Genomic DNA, 12630 nt, shown 5'->3' with positions numbered 1-12630 from the left:
TAAATTAAAAGGTCAAAAAGTCTGTCTAGGATTAATGCACATCATTTATTTTCCAAATATTCAGAAATGTATGGTAAATGGAAAATATATTGCCATATTTTGATGCAATGTTTGTGCTTCTACAACTATATTTTATAGAAATACTATATTATATGGATTTTTTTTCCAATAGCTTCCATGTTATAAAACTCAGTACAGTATGAGTAGATCGTATTTCAATATGAGTAGATCGTATTTTGCTGGAATAATTTATTGAACAAATACTTTATGGGCATGTTACCTGGAAGCTGTTAAAAAAAATACACACAGACTGTAGCTATATGATTATTGCATATTGTCAATCACAGTTCTGTCATTAACACAGTAAGTTGGAAATGTATTGGTAGTCAACCAGACTCAATGCAAACCAAGGACGCTGCAAACCCCGGTGAATCTGAGGAAAAAGACTCAGCTACACCCGGAATGAATCCAGTTTAAATTTAACTGGATGAACGCAGCGGACAGGCCTGTATCTGAATCACGTGTCAGCCCGAGGGTTATCGATGATTCTGACATCTAAACCCAGTCATCGCATATCGCTCCTATTGGCTGTCACACTCAGCGACGTCATCCTTTCAGCCAATCACAGAGGACCGCTGTGAGCATGGCGCTAGCTACAGTCTGAAATCGTTTAGCCGTCCTGGGCAGCTAGGGAAATGATAGCTAACACGTGGAAATAGTACTTTGCCGTATTTGACTTTTACTTCAGGGGCAGTGTGGTGCCTTTTTGAACCGTGCCTTGATAAAGGTGGCTCTGTGGAAGTAGCTGAGGGCGGCATTTATCCCCGTAGTTAATTAGCAGGCTTATCTGTGTTGTCATGGCGGACGATGAGTCTCAGTACACAATTAAAGAGGGCGACTATGTTGTGTTGAAACGAGGAGATATTTTCAAAGCTGTGCAAATTCAACCACGGAAGTAAGTCAAAAGTATAAAGCATACGTTGTTAGGGTCACTAAACCGGACCTAAGCTCCAGTTTGCGCGTCTTAATGATTTGAATTTATCGAAAAGGCACAAACTATAGTTGGCTTAACCATGACTGACATCTCAGCTCTGATATCTTTCTGTCTGGTTTATTCACAGGAAGGTGATTTTTGAGAAACAGTGGTTCTTCCTTGATAACGCAGTGGGTCATCTGTATAGTTCCACGTTTGAGATCGTGTCTGGAGGAACCCTGCAGCCCCAGAAGCTCCGGGGAACAGAGAGCAGCACTGGTGTGTATCCAGCTGTTAAATACTACTCTTTTATTTGACTCATACAGCTGCCTTTTGTAAACTTCAATGGGATTCATTTATGGCAGTTCATCCAATGAATGTTCATGCACACTGTATGTGTATGTGTATGCATGTGTGTTGTTGACAACCTGCTAGACTTTCATTTTCACTTTGAGTAATGTCGTTGTGTGTGTCCTTCCCAGATGCAAAGGAGGCAGGCACAGACAACAGAAACATTGTAGACGATGGTAAATCGCAGAAACTGACGAGGGATGACATTGAGACGTTAAAAGAGAAGGGTCTGAAGGGTCAGGTACATCACTAACCTTGCAATTACCTTCATTAATGAAAAATTATCATGGTACTTTCCAGGAGGTGGGTCTGTTTAGCAGAGCAAACACTGGTGACATCTTGTATTTATTATCATCACATTCCACAAAAACTCCAAAACCAGCAATTACTAGAGCTGACTAGATAAGTGTTTGTGTAGCCAAGGCCTGATGTCGCTTGTATCATCTGTTACAGACATTTGATGTTCAATTCAGCCACACTGTTAAACTGGGGGTCAGCGCTGGGGATTGGTGGTTAGCACTGTTGCCTCACAGCACAAAAGTTCATGGTGCGAATCCCAGCAGGAGCCTTTCTGTGTGGAGTTTGCATGTTCTCCCTGTGCTTGTGTGGGTTTTCTCCAGGTACTCTGGTTTCCTCCCACAGTCCAAAAACATGTATGTCAGGTTGATTGGTGACTCTAAATTGCCCATAGGAGTGAGTGTGAGTGTGTGAGGTTGTTTGTCTCTATGTGGCCCTGTGATGGACTGGTGACCTGTCCAGGGTGTACCCCTGCCTTTCACCCAAAGAGAGCTGGGATAGGCTCCAGCTGATCCCTGTGACCCTAAATAGGAATGAGCAGGTATAGATGATGGATGGATGTTACACTGGGTGACATGTTCCTTTTATGAAAATGATCACCACCACTGTTGTTTAACTGGAGTCAGTCTACATACCCATGCTACTAAAACACGCTCTAATACAAAATAGTTCCTAACTCATGTATTGCTAGTCCACCTACAGTGGCCAGTTTAAAGAAATTACCCAAACTCCTCTCTTTTAAATAAAGGTAAAGTAATATAGTATTTGTGACTCACTGTTAAAGATCTACATCTTAAGTAGGAACTGGTGAGTGTTTTTTTTTTTAGTTATTAGATAAAAGGTTGAAAAATAACAGAAGAGAGACAAAAGAGAGTTTGTGCATGTGCTCCACAGGAAATCATTCAGCAGCTTATAAAGAACAGCTCCACATTCAGAGGTAAGACTGAGTATGCCCAGGATAAATACATCAAGAAGAAAAAGAAGAAGTGAGTCACTTCTAATTATACAACAACAATCTGTTACAGACTTAAAATAATGTGCCGTGCAGTAATTAGTGTTATCAGTCGTTTCCATCTTGTGCTTTTTCAGGTACGAAAATACTGTTACGATTCTAAAACCGTCTTGTCGCATCCTGGCTATGATGTACCATGGCCGGGAACCAGGGAAGATCTGGTGAGTCAGCAACATTATGCGTGAAAGTTGTCCTTTACAGAACAGAAAGAGATGACTCTGTGATGCCTATGTTTCTGTGTGATGCAGCCACCTGCGGTATGACACGCTTGCCCAGATGTTGACTCTGGCAAACATCCACGCTGGCAGCAAAGTTTTGGTGTTTGAGACTTGTGCTGGTCTCGTGCTGGGAGCTGTCATGGAGAGAATGGGGGGTACGTTACGCTAGTGCACTCTTCTGTAGTATTTATATATTTTGCCACAGTATTTTAGGTTTTTCTGTAAGAATTCTTTAAATATGTACTTTATAAACAAACCCTTCTGCTTCATTTTTATCTTCCTGCCCCCCGCCCCCCCTTTATCCAGGATATGGCTCTGTGATCCAAATGTACCCAGGAGGTGGGCCGGTTCGGGCGGGTGTTGAGAGCTTTGGCTTTCCTGCAAATTTTCATGATATGCTGCATGAATTTCCCATCTGCCATGTCAATTCTCTGCTGGCAGGCACTCTGGACACCACAGCCAAAGACCCCACTGCTGGTAGTGCAGTTTATAAGATTTTTATAGGGTTGTTGTTTTTAGATGAAACAGAGTAGCTGCGAGCTAGTATTGAAATTCAAACATTTTCTTGTGCAGAGCTTCAGTATTTTAAAACCTCTCACAACTAAAGCAGCATGAATCAGTTAATTCAGAAAGTAAAGCAGATGATTTTTAGAAATATGAAAGAGATTCACACTTTGTTGTGTGTATTTATTCTGTGACACTTTTCTGACATAGTATCCTCCATAGTCACAGATGAAAAGCAGTCCAGCATGGTTGCGGAGGAGCAGCAAAGCCAGTCTGGTTTAGAGCATCAAGGCAGTCCAGAGGAATGGCTTAGGGAGACCAACAACAGTGATGACATCGGTCAGGACCAGGAGCAAAAACAGAAGGAGAAACGCAAAGAAGCCAAAGTATGCCGAATCTACAAATCCCACAAAGGACAGCTTTAGTTTTGTTTTGCTTAGTCAGGTTATAGCTTTCATTTCTGTCATGTAATATTCTTGTTGTTCTTGCTAGAAGACAGTACAAACAAAAAATGAGTTGTCTTAAGAGAGCATTGATGCCATGACTGTTTTTTGTTTTTAAGGCTGAGGAAAAAAAGGTGAAGCTGGAAAAAAAACGGAAGAAGCTGGCAGCTGCTGCTGACCTGCTGAAAGGCAGGGATGCAGACGGGTTGGTTTCAGACCCCCCCCCCCCCTTTTTGGCCTGTTGCCCTGCTCTGTTCTCCTTATTTCAGCACCAGCCTCTTTTCTGTTCCACCTCTACTTAAATTTTTCTGAACTGGGCCTTGTAGTAAACCTTAATTAAAATAGATCTACAGGGATTACTAACTCTTCTATCCATAAACCCTGATTTATCATTGCATTCCTCTGAGCCGACACACAGTGATTAGCACATGGTGCCTTTGCAAGTGATTGCTTTTCATTTCCTGTCATACGAAATGAAGAACTTGATTTACAGCCTTTTTATGATTGATGGATGAAGTGTTGTGGTGATGACATTTCTGCGAGAAGTACAAGAATTGATTCGCTTGGGCTATTGACTTTCCTCTGAATCTCCTCTACATCATAGCAGCTATATCATAAATAACACCCGCTGTTCTAAATCAGCCTTTTTTACTGACTCTCATCCAGTTAATTACAATCTGAAATTAATGTCTCCAGTAAGAACATACTAAACCCGGACATCGTCCATGAATACGTCACATGCAGCAATAGGCTAAATTATGATATTGCCTACCTACATCTATTGCCAATAACCAAGTGCACTTCATCAACAGTGTATTTTATAGTGGACAGGTTTGCTTGATCATCTGTTTGTTTCCCTCATGCAGGTTGGTTATTGCCAGTCGGTTTCACCCGTGTCCAGTCCTAATGGGTCTGCTCAAATTCCTCTCCCCCTCTAGGCCTTTTGTAGTCTACTCCCAATACAAAGAGGTAAGCTCTTCATGACTAGTGACATTTACTAGAAATACAGCAACACCGTTGATTGTCCTTGCTCGGTGAGGATAATTCGTTATCTCAGAAAGGTCTCTCATTTGCTGCCTCTGCACACAGGCTTTTATTGCTTAGAGTTCCAGTGGGAAACACTCCTTGTACATTACTGCTGCAGACATCGCTGTCATTGCCAAGGGATTAACAATGCCTGTCACGTCCCTGCATTTATTGCCTCAGTTGTGCTTATGTTGCTGCAACCATCATTGCTGGCTGTGATGTGTTCCTCTTAATACTTTTTTTTCTATCTCTTCCCTCTCCCATCTCTGCAGCCTCTTATCGAGTGCTACACAAAGCTCAAGGAACATGGTGGCGCAGTCAGCCTCAGACTCACAGACACCTGGCTCAGACATTATCAGGTAAAACTTTTGGTAGTCTGTGTTTTGCTTTGCTTTAAGTTAAAGCTGCTTCAGTCAATGTTTTAATGTTAACAATAATCAAATGTGGAATGGTTAAAAAGTTGTTTATAATAGAGAGTTATCTACTGTCTACCATTTTAGTGTTTTTAAGCTCATTGTCTTGGTTTTAACTGTTTTGACTGTGTCCCTCTGTGTTATTAGAGAGATCAGGTGTAATTCAAGAGATGATAGTGTTTACAGCTTGTGTTGCAGGTTTCCAGCTAAGTAGTGAATAGCAATAATCCAATACTTAATTTGGCTACTTTGTAGGTACTTTTTTATTAACCCTGTTAATGTCAGATTATTGTCAGAAAATGAATTATTAATTAATTAATATTGGCTATTATATATATAATATTGGCTATTGACACAATTATATGTCAGAAAATATTGGAAAATGCTTGTCAATTTCCTATAGTCTATGGTGACATTATTAAATTAGCCAATATAAAATAAAATGAAATAAAACTGCAGGTGTCACATTTGTATAGCAGAAATGTGTTTAAAGAAATGTTTTGCATTTTTGCTTAAAAAACTTGTTTAACGCAAGTTCACCAGAAATGTTGCAGAAGAATTTTATGTTGATCCTCTAATTCTTCTAGTATTTATTGATATCCAAGATTTAGGAGAAAATCACTGTTGCACAATCTGTGTTAGTTGAGGCCTCATCTTAATCAGTGAGGCAGATATTTAGCATTTGAATTTGAGTCTCCACACTTGTTCTTTCTGCCCAGCTTTATTTTTTCTTCCAGAATTATATCCAAGACAGGAACTGGATGATACAAATATATTTTTCCCTAGACCTCCCTATAGAATTAATATCTCCTGACTGCATTTCTGTGCCATATCTCTAGGTGTTGCCTAACAGGACGCATCCTCTGCTACTAATGAGCGGGGGCGGGGGCTATCTCCTCTCAGGGACAACGGTCACCATGGACGGCGCCAAACCTGCAGGCTCCCAACGAGCAGAGGAGCCAGCAGCAAAGAGACCAAAACTGACACACACGGAAGGATAAATGAATAGAGAAGCATCCTATGTGTAAAGGGCACATTTCCAGTGACCTGTATGGATTTTCCTCCAGCATTTACTGAACTGATTTGACACGTCTGTAATGAGGTAGAGACTGTCTGGTTTGCGTTTATCAAACCCTTTCTTTTGTGCATGCAGATCAGTGCAGTAATGCTGAGTAGTAAAGTGTTAAGTCTGTTGAGGCTGAGTTCTGAACCTGGTATATGTGTTTTGTAAGGAACTGCTGAAATACGTTTCGGTGGTGAGAGTAAGTGGCAGGTTTGCGATTTATGACTTGAGACCAGGTGTAAAAAAATTTTTGTTCCCCCAGTTAATGCTTGCCACCTTTTAGGTTTCTAACTTTTTTTTTTTATGTTTTTATCCCTGCAGAAAGTACCATTTGTTATATGATCCAGTTGCTATTGCAGTTTGACTGTGCTCATCTTTATCTGCACAGAATTAAAAAAAAAAAAAAAAATGCAGTACTAAAAAGCCTGATTTCTTTCCACTGAGAAATAGTTTGACAGACTTTGTTTGGTCCCAGAATAACTTTTTATTGAGTGCAGACTGAACAAACTCTTCAAAACATGTTTTTGAATAATTTGTCTGATATTATTTTCTATTTATATGTATAAACATCAAAACCATTCCCATGCTGATTTATTTGATAACATCAGAATATCACAAATACACTGATAAACAAGTTGACTGGATGTTGACAAGGCAAGGCTTTTATGTTATGTATTTTTTTGTCTTTTTGTTAACACTGTAAGCAACACTATATTGGCAGACATATTGTAAGACAGAAGCGTTTATCCACTGATAGCTCATGTTGTCTTGAAGTGATGTCCATTCTGTCTTATGCGTTGTTCTCATGCAACTTGGCAGCGATCTTCTGCAACTCCCTGTCCATCGCCGCTAGATTTTCCAGCTCTTTCTCCTGAAAAAGATAGTATGAGTATATCAGACACTAAATACACCTGCAGTCTGTTTACACCATCATGTGATATAGAAAAAAAAGGACAAAATGATCATGAACTGTGTTTTCCAAGCCTATTTTAACATTTACATAATATGTTGAACTGACCATTTAGGCTAAACATGACTATTTGAGTTGCAGTGCAGTAGAGCTAATAAATTGCCATACCTTCTTTTATGATTTGTTTTCTGATTGTGATAAATATGTTGAAAGATGGGGAGATCTGGATCACTTTTTAATGGGCACACTATGACTTTGATTGCTCTGAGAGTCTATAATCATGAGGTTCCTAGTGTGATTACTGCGGTAGTCATAAAATGCTGCGGTGGAGTCTTAAAAGAAAAAGGGAATGAACAAGCTGAGAGAAGTAATGTGAAGAACTGATCTGAAGATAATAGTAGATCCTCAGAGAACAAATCACTGCCCATAAATATAAAAAATATTTTTCCTTAGATTTTTCCTTCATGTATTTGGGCCATGCTCATGGGGGAAAGTTTTTGCTGGGTATTTGCAGAGATACATATTGAATCATCGGTTGTGGTTCTGAAGTCTAAGTCTCTGTAGGCTAGAGTTTTCCTTAATGGGCATTGCTGATTCCTCCCTAATTACATAGGGTGGTGGTCATATGTGCTTCACCTCTTAGGTTTTAGGTGAAAATTGTTTCTAGAACTGTTTGCAGAGTAGGTGTTTTTACTGTATCTATAATCCCTTATCTTTTAAGGTAGATTCTGACTTTAGCTTTTCTATCTGATTCCTGACTGATTAGTCAGTACTGCTCAGTATAAGTATCAGTTATTTTTAGACTTTTAGATTAGCTCTTTAGTTCTAAGTTTCAAGAATGCAAGTACACCCTCACTTCAGTCATAAAAGTAATTTTTTGGTTTGTGTTTGCAGTTTTTACCTCCTGTGGGGTGAGTGCTCTCTGGTGCATGAGCCTCTTTGCCTCCTCCTGATTGGAATGGTTGGCCAGCTGATTTATCTTATAGCTCAGCAACTTGGCCAGTTCATCCATCTGAAAACATTAAAGACAGAGCCACAATATGTCTGAACTCTACCATGTAGAGCAAAACTGAATTTCCCTTTGGGGATGAATAAAGTTTATTTGATCTTTTATCTTAAAACATCAATCTGCTACCCACATGTTCTGGTCAAATCTTTGTGCCATAGTAATTGATTAGAGAAAGTGGTCTGTCCATGCCTACCTTGTTTGAGGTTGCAGCATGTTCATCTGAATCTCTTTTAAACCAGGCAGGATGGTAGTAGCCTCTGTAAATCCAGGGATTGCGCTTCTCTGCCAGATACCTAAAAAACAGCTCTAATTAGATGTTTTGCCACCAGTATCACATCAGAACATAAACACTGATTAAGGGGTTTGTTCATTTTGTTTGTGCAAATTTTGTCTTCTGAAAAATATCAACTTCCCAAATTAAAAAGAAGAAATTGATTTGATACAGGATGATAGTACCTCAGAGCTTCATCCCTGCCCTGTGCAGTCTCGTCATATTCCTCTGAATCACCCCTCGGCTCTTCCTCTTCTTCAGATGAGCCTCCACCACGCTTGTGAAGTTTCTTTTTGTGGTGGTATCGGTGTGTTGGTTTCCATATGCGCTTTTCTGTTTCTCCCTCTTCCTTTCCATGTCTTTTTTCAACCCCCCAGTACTCCTGACTACGCTCTCCATCCGATTCTTCTCTCTTTTCCTCTGAGAGTTCTTCATCACGCTTGTGCCTCCTCTGGTGGTATCTGCCGGGCCTCCAGTCTCTCTTTTCTCTTCCAGTGTCAAAATCCCAGTACTCCTGGCTGCGTTCTCCATCAGGCTCATCTCTAGTTTCTTCAGACGGTTCTTCATCACGTTTGTGCCTCCTCTGGTGGTACCTTCCAGGTCTCCAGTCTCTTTTTTCTCTTCCAGTGTCAAAATCCCAGTACTCCTGGCTGCGTTCTCCATCAGGCTCATCTCTAGTTTCTTCAGACGGTTCTTCATCACGTTTGTGCCTCCTCTGGTGGTACCTTCCAGGTCTCCAGTCTCTCTTTTCTCTTCCAGTGTCAAAATCCCAGTACTCCTGGCTGCGTTCTTCATCTGGCTCATCTCTAGCTTCTTCAGAGATCTCTTCATCACGTTTGTGTCTCCTCTGGTGGTACCTTCCAGGTCTCCAGTCCCTCTTTTCTATTCCAGTATCAAAATCCCAGTACTCCTGGCTGCGTTCTTCATCAGGCTCTTCCCTGGCTTCCTCCGAGAGCTCTTCATCACGCTTGTGCCTCCTCTGGTGGTACCTTCCAGGTCTCCAGTCCCTCTTGTCTCTCTCGTTGTCAAGACCCCAAGATTCCTGGCTGCGATCATCATCTTCCCCCTCCTCTGATGGTTCATCACTGCGTTTGTGGAGCTTTTTCTTGTGGTGGTAGTGCTGTGTGGGTTTCAATACGTGCTTGAATTTCTCCTCCTCATCCTCAATCCCATGTCTTTTTTCTACATCCCAGGACTCTTGACTACGTTCTTCCTCCGGCTCCTCCCTCTCTTCTCCCAAAGGTTCCTCATCTCGTTTGTGTTTTCTTTGGTGGTACCTTCCAGGTCTCCAGTTCCTCTTGTCCCTCTCTTCACCTTCCTCCTCCTCTGATCTCTTTACTTCCACCCCCCAACTTTCCTGACTGCGCTCGTTGTCTTCTTCTTCCTCACCCCGTTTGTGTTTTCTTTGGTGGTACCTTCCAGGTCTCCAGTTCCTCTTGTCCCTCTCTTCACCTTCCTCCTCCTCTGATCTCTTTACTTCCACCCCCCAACTTTCCTGACTGCGCTCGTTGTCTTCTTCTTCCTCACCCCGTTTGTGTTTTCTTTGGTGGTACCTTCCAGGTCTCCAGCTCCTCTTCTCTCTCTCTTCTTGCTCTTCGTTCTCATGTCTCTTCTCATCACCTAGACTCCAAGATTCTTGGCTGCGCTCATCCTCTGGGATATTTCTCTTCTCCTCCACGGATTTGAGGAGTGCCTCGATATCTTTCACATCTGCTGCCTTTGCTATGGGCTCTTCGGCATGTCCTTTGACCACATCTTCATGAGTTACTACCCCCTCCCCTCTTTTCTTGTCCAGTGGTGTATGTTTTACCCCTATAACAGAACAAAAGACATTGTGTAAATTGTTAAGAGGGATTAGTTCTGGTGTATTTGCCATTTGATTTCAGTCTGCATTAAATAGATTAGGATTTAGTGAATCACTTGTTTTATATTTCTTTAAAAATACTGTGGTATAAAACAGTTTTTAAAAAATTTTTACCAAGATATTTAGAGCAGATTTTTATTTATTTATTTATTTGAATCTATCAGCTCCTTATTGTCTGAGCAGCCTGACAGGTTAGGAGTGCTGCATTAACAAACAGCAATCTTTCATTTTGAGTGGATCAGGATTTGAATGATTTTGGCAGAACGAGCATAAATAAAATACCAGATCCTAAAAAAACATCCCTTGTGCCACAAACCTGCTTGGAGAATGTCTTTGCATTCCTGATCCAGCTGGGAGTCCGGTTTGGAGAGAGCTTTGGACAGGACTTCAACCAAACACCGCGTCACCTGTAAAATACATTACATTTATTGCTGCCTGCTTTTTTCTTATAATATAAATAATGCTTTAGAAAAACATACCACATCTTCTCTCTGTCCTTCCTTTCCCACTGGAAGCGCTAGATTTTCTGCATTAGAACAAAGTGCCCATGTTAAAATGTGTGAATTAAATACCAGGGTGCAGAAGGAAACAGGACTGCATGCATTAAAGTGGAGGAGCCGCCGTTGTCTCTGTCCATGGTCCTGAACCGATCTCACTAACTTATTGCGCTCTGCCTGAGGAAAGCCATGACGGGTTCACCTACCTGTCAGCAGAGCCACAACAGCAACAAAAACAAGTCTCATCTTGGCGAGATGAGGGGGGAATCCGACAAATGCGAAAAAGCACCAACTCCCGTCGCTGCGTGTAGCGGCAGGAGGGCGCTGCGCTGACTGGGCGCCTGCTGCTCTGAAGGCTGGAGCAGAGGAGCGCCTCAAATAAAGAGAGGAGTGGGCTGAAGAAGCGTGGGAGGAAGGCTTTAGGCTCTATTAATGTCATGACTCATTAGATCTGGGAAGAGAGCGACTTGAGTGAAATTCGATGTGCGCACATTGTCGGTTTTTTTGCGAAAAGCGAATCAGTAATCCGGTTACTGTCACAGCTCGTCCAGGTGATAGTGTAAAGAGGTTTGCCAGATGATGGGATCACAGCTCGTGGAGCGTGGTTGTGTTTAGTGCCTTGAAACGCCCGAGGGGTGGACACAACATCACGATGATTCCCGTACTCTTTGCAAAACAGCAGTTTCTAATGTTCATCTATCCGAGCCAGAGAAGTTCAAATCACTGCTGTTGTTTTTCTGCTGAAACACATTAGATTTAGAGGGATCGATTTTAAAATCATCTGCTTTCTGTTTATTGCACGTCTGTTGTGTCAGATTGTGGTGGATTGCAGATATGTTCGTGATGTTATGTTGCCATACCATTTATTAAAAATAATCCAAACAGAGCAGTGCAGACTCCTCAATAATTCATCCAGGCTTCAACACATCCCGGCCAGTTCCCCTTAGGAGCTGGTGAGCTTCAGCACCAGTAGAGGAAAACTAATCAATCACACTTGGATCGATACTCGTTATGTTTAACACGTAAGTGACACGAACCTATTGTAATAGTAATGTGCAGCTTTTTACTGTTGTTGTCCAACTTCATTCATTGCATTAGCAATAATGGTAAAAATGAACAGGTGTGTTATGTGAGTGGTATGCCTCCCCTAACCTCAGTGCAGCTGCAGAGATACATTAAAAATGTACATATTATACTGACGAGTAGGATTTGTCTGTGTGTGTGTGTGTGTGTGTGTGTGTGTGTGTGTGTGTGTTTGTGAAAGGACAGTGAGCTGATCTTTACTTTACTTCAAACTTCTTTTAATACCCAACTTTCCATAAAACCAGGCTACACATGAGTATCTTAATCAGTGACTGCTGCCGTCTTCATAACAAACCCTGACATGTGCAGCGCGTTGTAGGTTCAGTTCAGCTCAGCACAGCTCAGAACATTCAAACTGACAACTGCTGCCATCTTGTTTTTGGCACTTGGTGTGATTTGTTTTCTTGCTTCCCTGTACGGCAATTTGTTTTTCCCCAGTAAATATATTCTCACGTTATGACACAAGAAAAACACAAGTCATAAATTTAAAATGACTTACAGTATCGTCTATTATACACAGTTGGCATTTCACACCTAGTTAAAACTAATGCAATGTAATACAACAGCAGTACAATTAATCCACCCCTGAAGTTATTAATGTTCAGTTTTTGCTTTAACTGTCACATCGGTGATGATTCAACTATATGATTGTTTTGCCCCAACATTTATATGAGTGGGTCTAAGCTAAATAACAGG

At 41.3% G+C, this 12630-nt stretch overlaps 2 protein-coding genes across 3 annotated transcripts; one reads left to right on the top strand and one right to left on the bottom strand.

The window, feature by feature from the left end:
* Window positions 1-629: 629 nt before the first annotated feature.
* Window positions 630-7430, top strand: trmt6 (tRNA methyltransferase 6 non-catalytic subunit). The gene is made up of 12 exons (XM_026319063.1): window positions 630-955; window positions 1122-1252; window positions 1456-1565; window positions 2516-2607; window positions 2711-2794; window positions 2882-3006; window positions 3158-3328; window positions 3578-3741; window positions 3918-4003; window positions 4665-4767; window positions 5097-5183; window positions 6077-7430. The coding sequence occupies exons 1-12, from the start codon at window positions 858-860 to the stop codon at window positions 6236-6238; spliced, it is 1413 nt and encodes a 470-aa protein (XP_026174848.1). The 5' UTR covers window positions 630-857; the 3' UTR covers window positions 6239-7430.
* Window positions 7045-11187, bottom strand: chgb (chromogranin B). 2 transcript variants are annotated; one of them, XM_026319062.1, is made up of 8 exons: window positions 11058-11187; window positions 10834-10880; window positions 10671-10761; window positions 10044-10302; window positions 8676-9905; window positions 8413-8512; window positions 8112-8222; window positions 7045-7171 (listed from the first exon to the last, which is right to left on the bottom strand). In XM_026319062.1, the coding sequence occupies exons 1-8, from the start codon at window positions 11095-11097 to the stop codon at window positions 7091-7093; spliced, it is 1959 nt and encodes a 652-aa protein (XP_026174847.1). In that variant the 5' UTR covers window positions 11098-11187; the 3' UTR covers window positions 7045-7090. The 2 variants fall into 2 exon arrangements, with proteins under 2 accessions (XP_026174847.1, XP_026174846.1); XM_026319061.1 differs by having other exon boundaries at window positions 8676-10302.
* Between the last annotated feature and the right edge of the window lie 1443 nt (window positions 11188-12630).

The sequence above is a fragment of the Mastacembelus armatus genome, chromosome 24 (genome assembly GCF_900324485.2).
Source record: "Mastacembelus armatus chromosome 24, fMasArm1.2, whole genome shotgun sequence".
Lineage (NCBI taxonomy): Eukaryota > Metazoa > Chordata > Actinopteri > Synbranchiformes > Mastacembelidae > Mastacembelus > Mastacembelus armatus.
Note: the sequence above shows the minus strand (reverse complement) of the source record. Positions and strands in the feature narration are given on the sequence as shown.

Bases quoted from the DNA above. Each gene is read 5' to 3' on its own strand.
- trmt6 (XM_026319063.1), top strand. From the start codon at position 858: ATGGCGGACGATGAGTCTCAGTACACAATTAAAGAGGGCGACTATGTT. The intron at 3,329-3,577 runs GTAGTGCAGTTT...TATCCTCCATAG, and splicing joins AGCCAAAGACCCCACTGCTG to TCACAGATGAAAAGCAGTCC. The intron at 3,742-3,917 runs GTATGCCGAATC...TTTGTTTTTAAG, and splicing joins AGAAACGCAAAGAAGCCAAA to GCTGAGGAAAAAAAGGTGAA.
- chgb (XM_026319061.1), bottom strand. From the start codon at position 11,097: ATGAGACTTGTTTTTGTTGCTGTTGTGGCTCTGCTGACAG. The intron at 10,881-11,057 runs GTAGGTGAACCC...GTTCTAATGCAG, and splicing joins TGTTGTGGCTCTGCTGACAG to AAAATCTAGCGCTTCCAGTG. The intron at 7,172-8,111 runs GTAAAAACTGCA...TATCTTTTTCAG, and splicing joins GAGCACTCACCCCACAGGAG to GAGAAAGAGCTGGAAAATCT.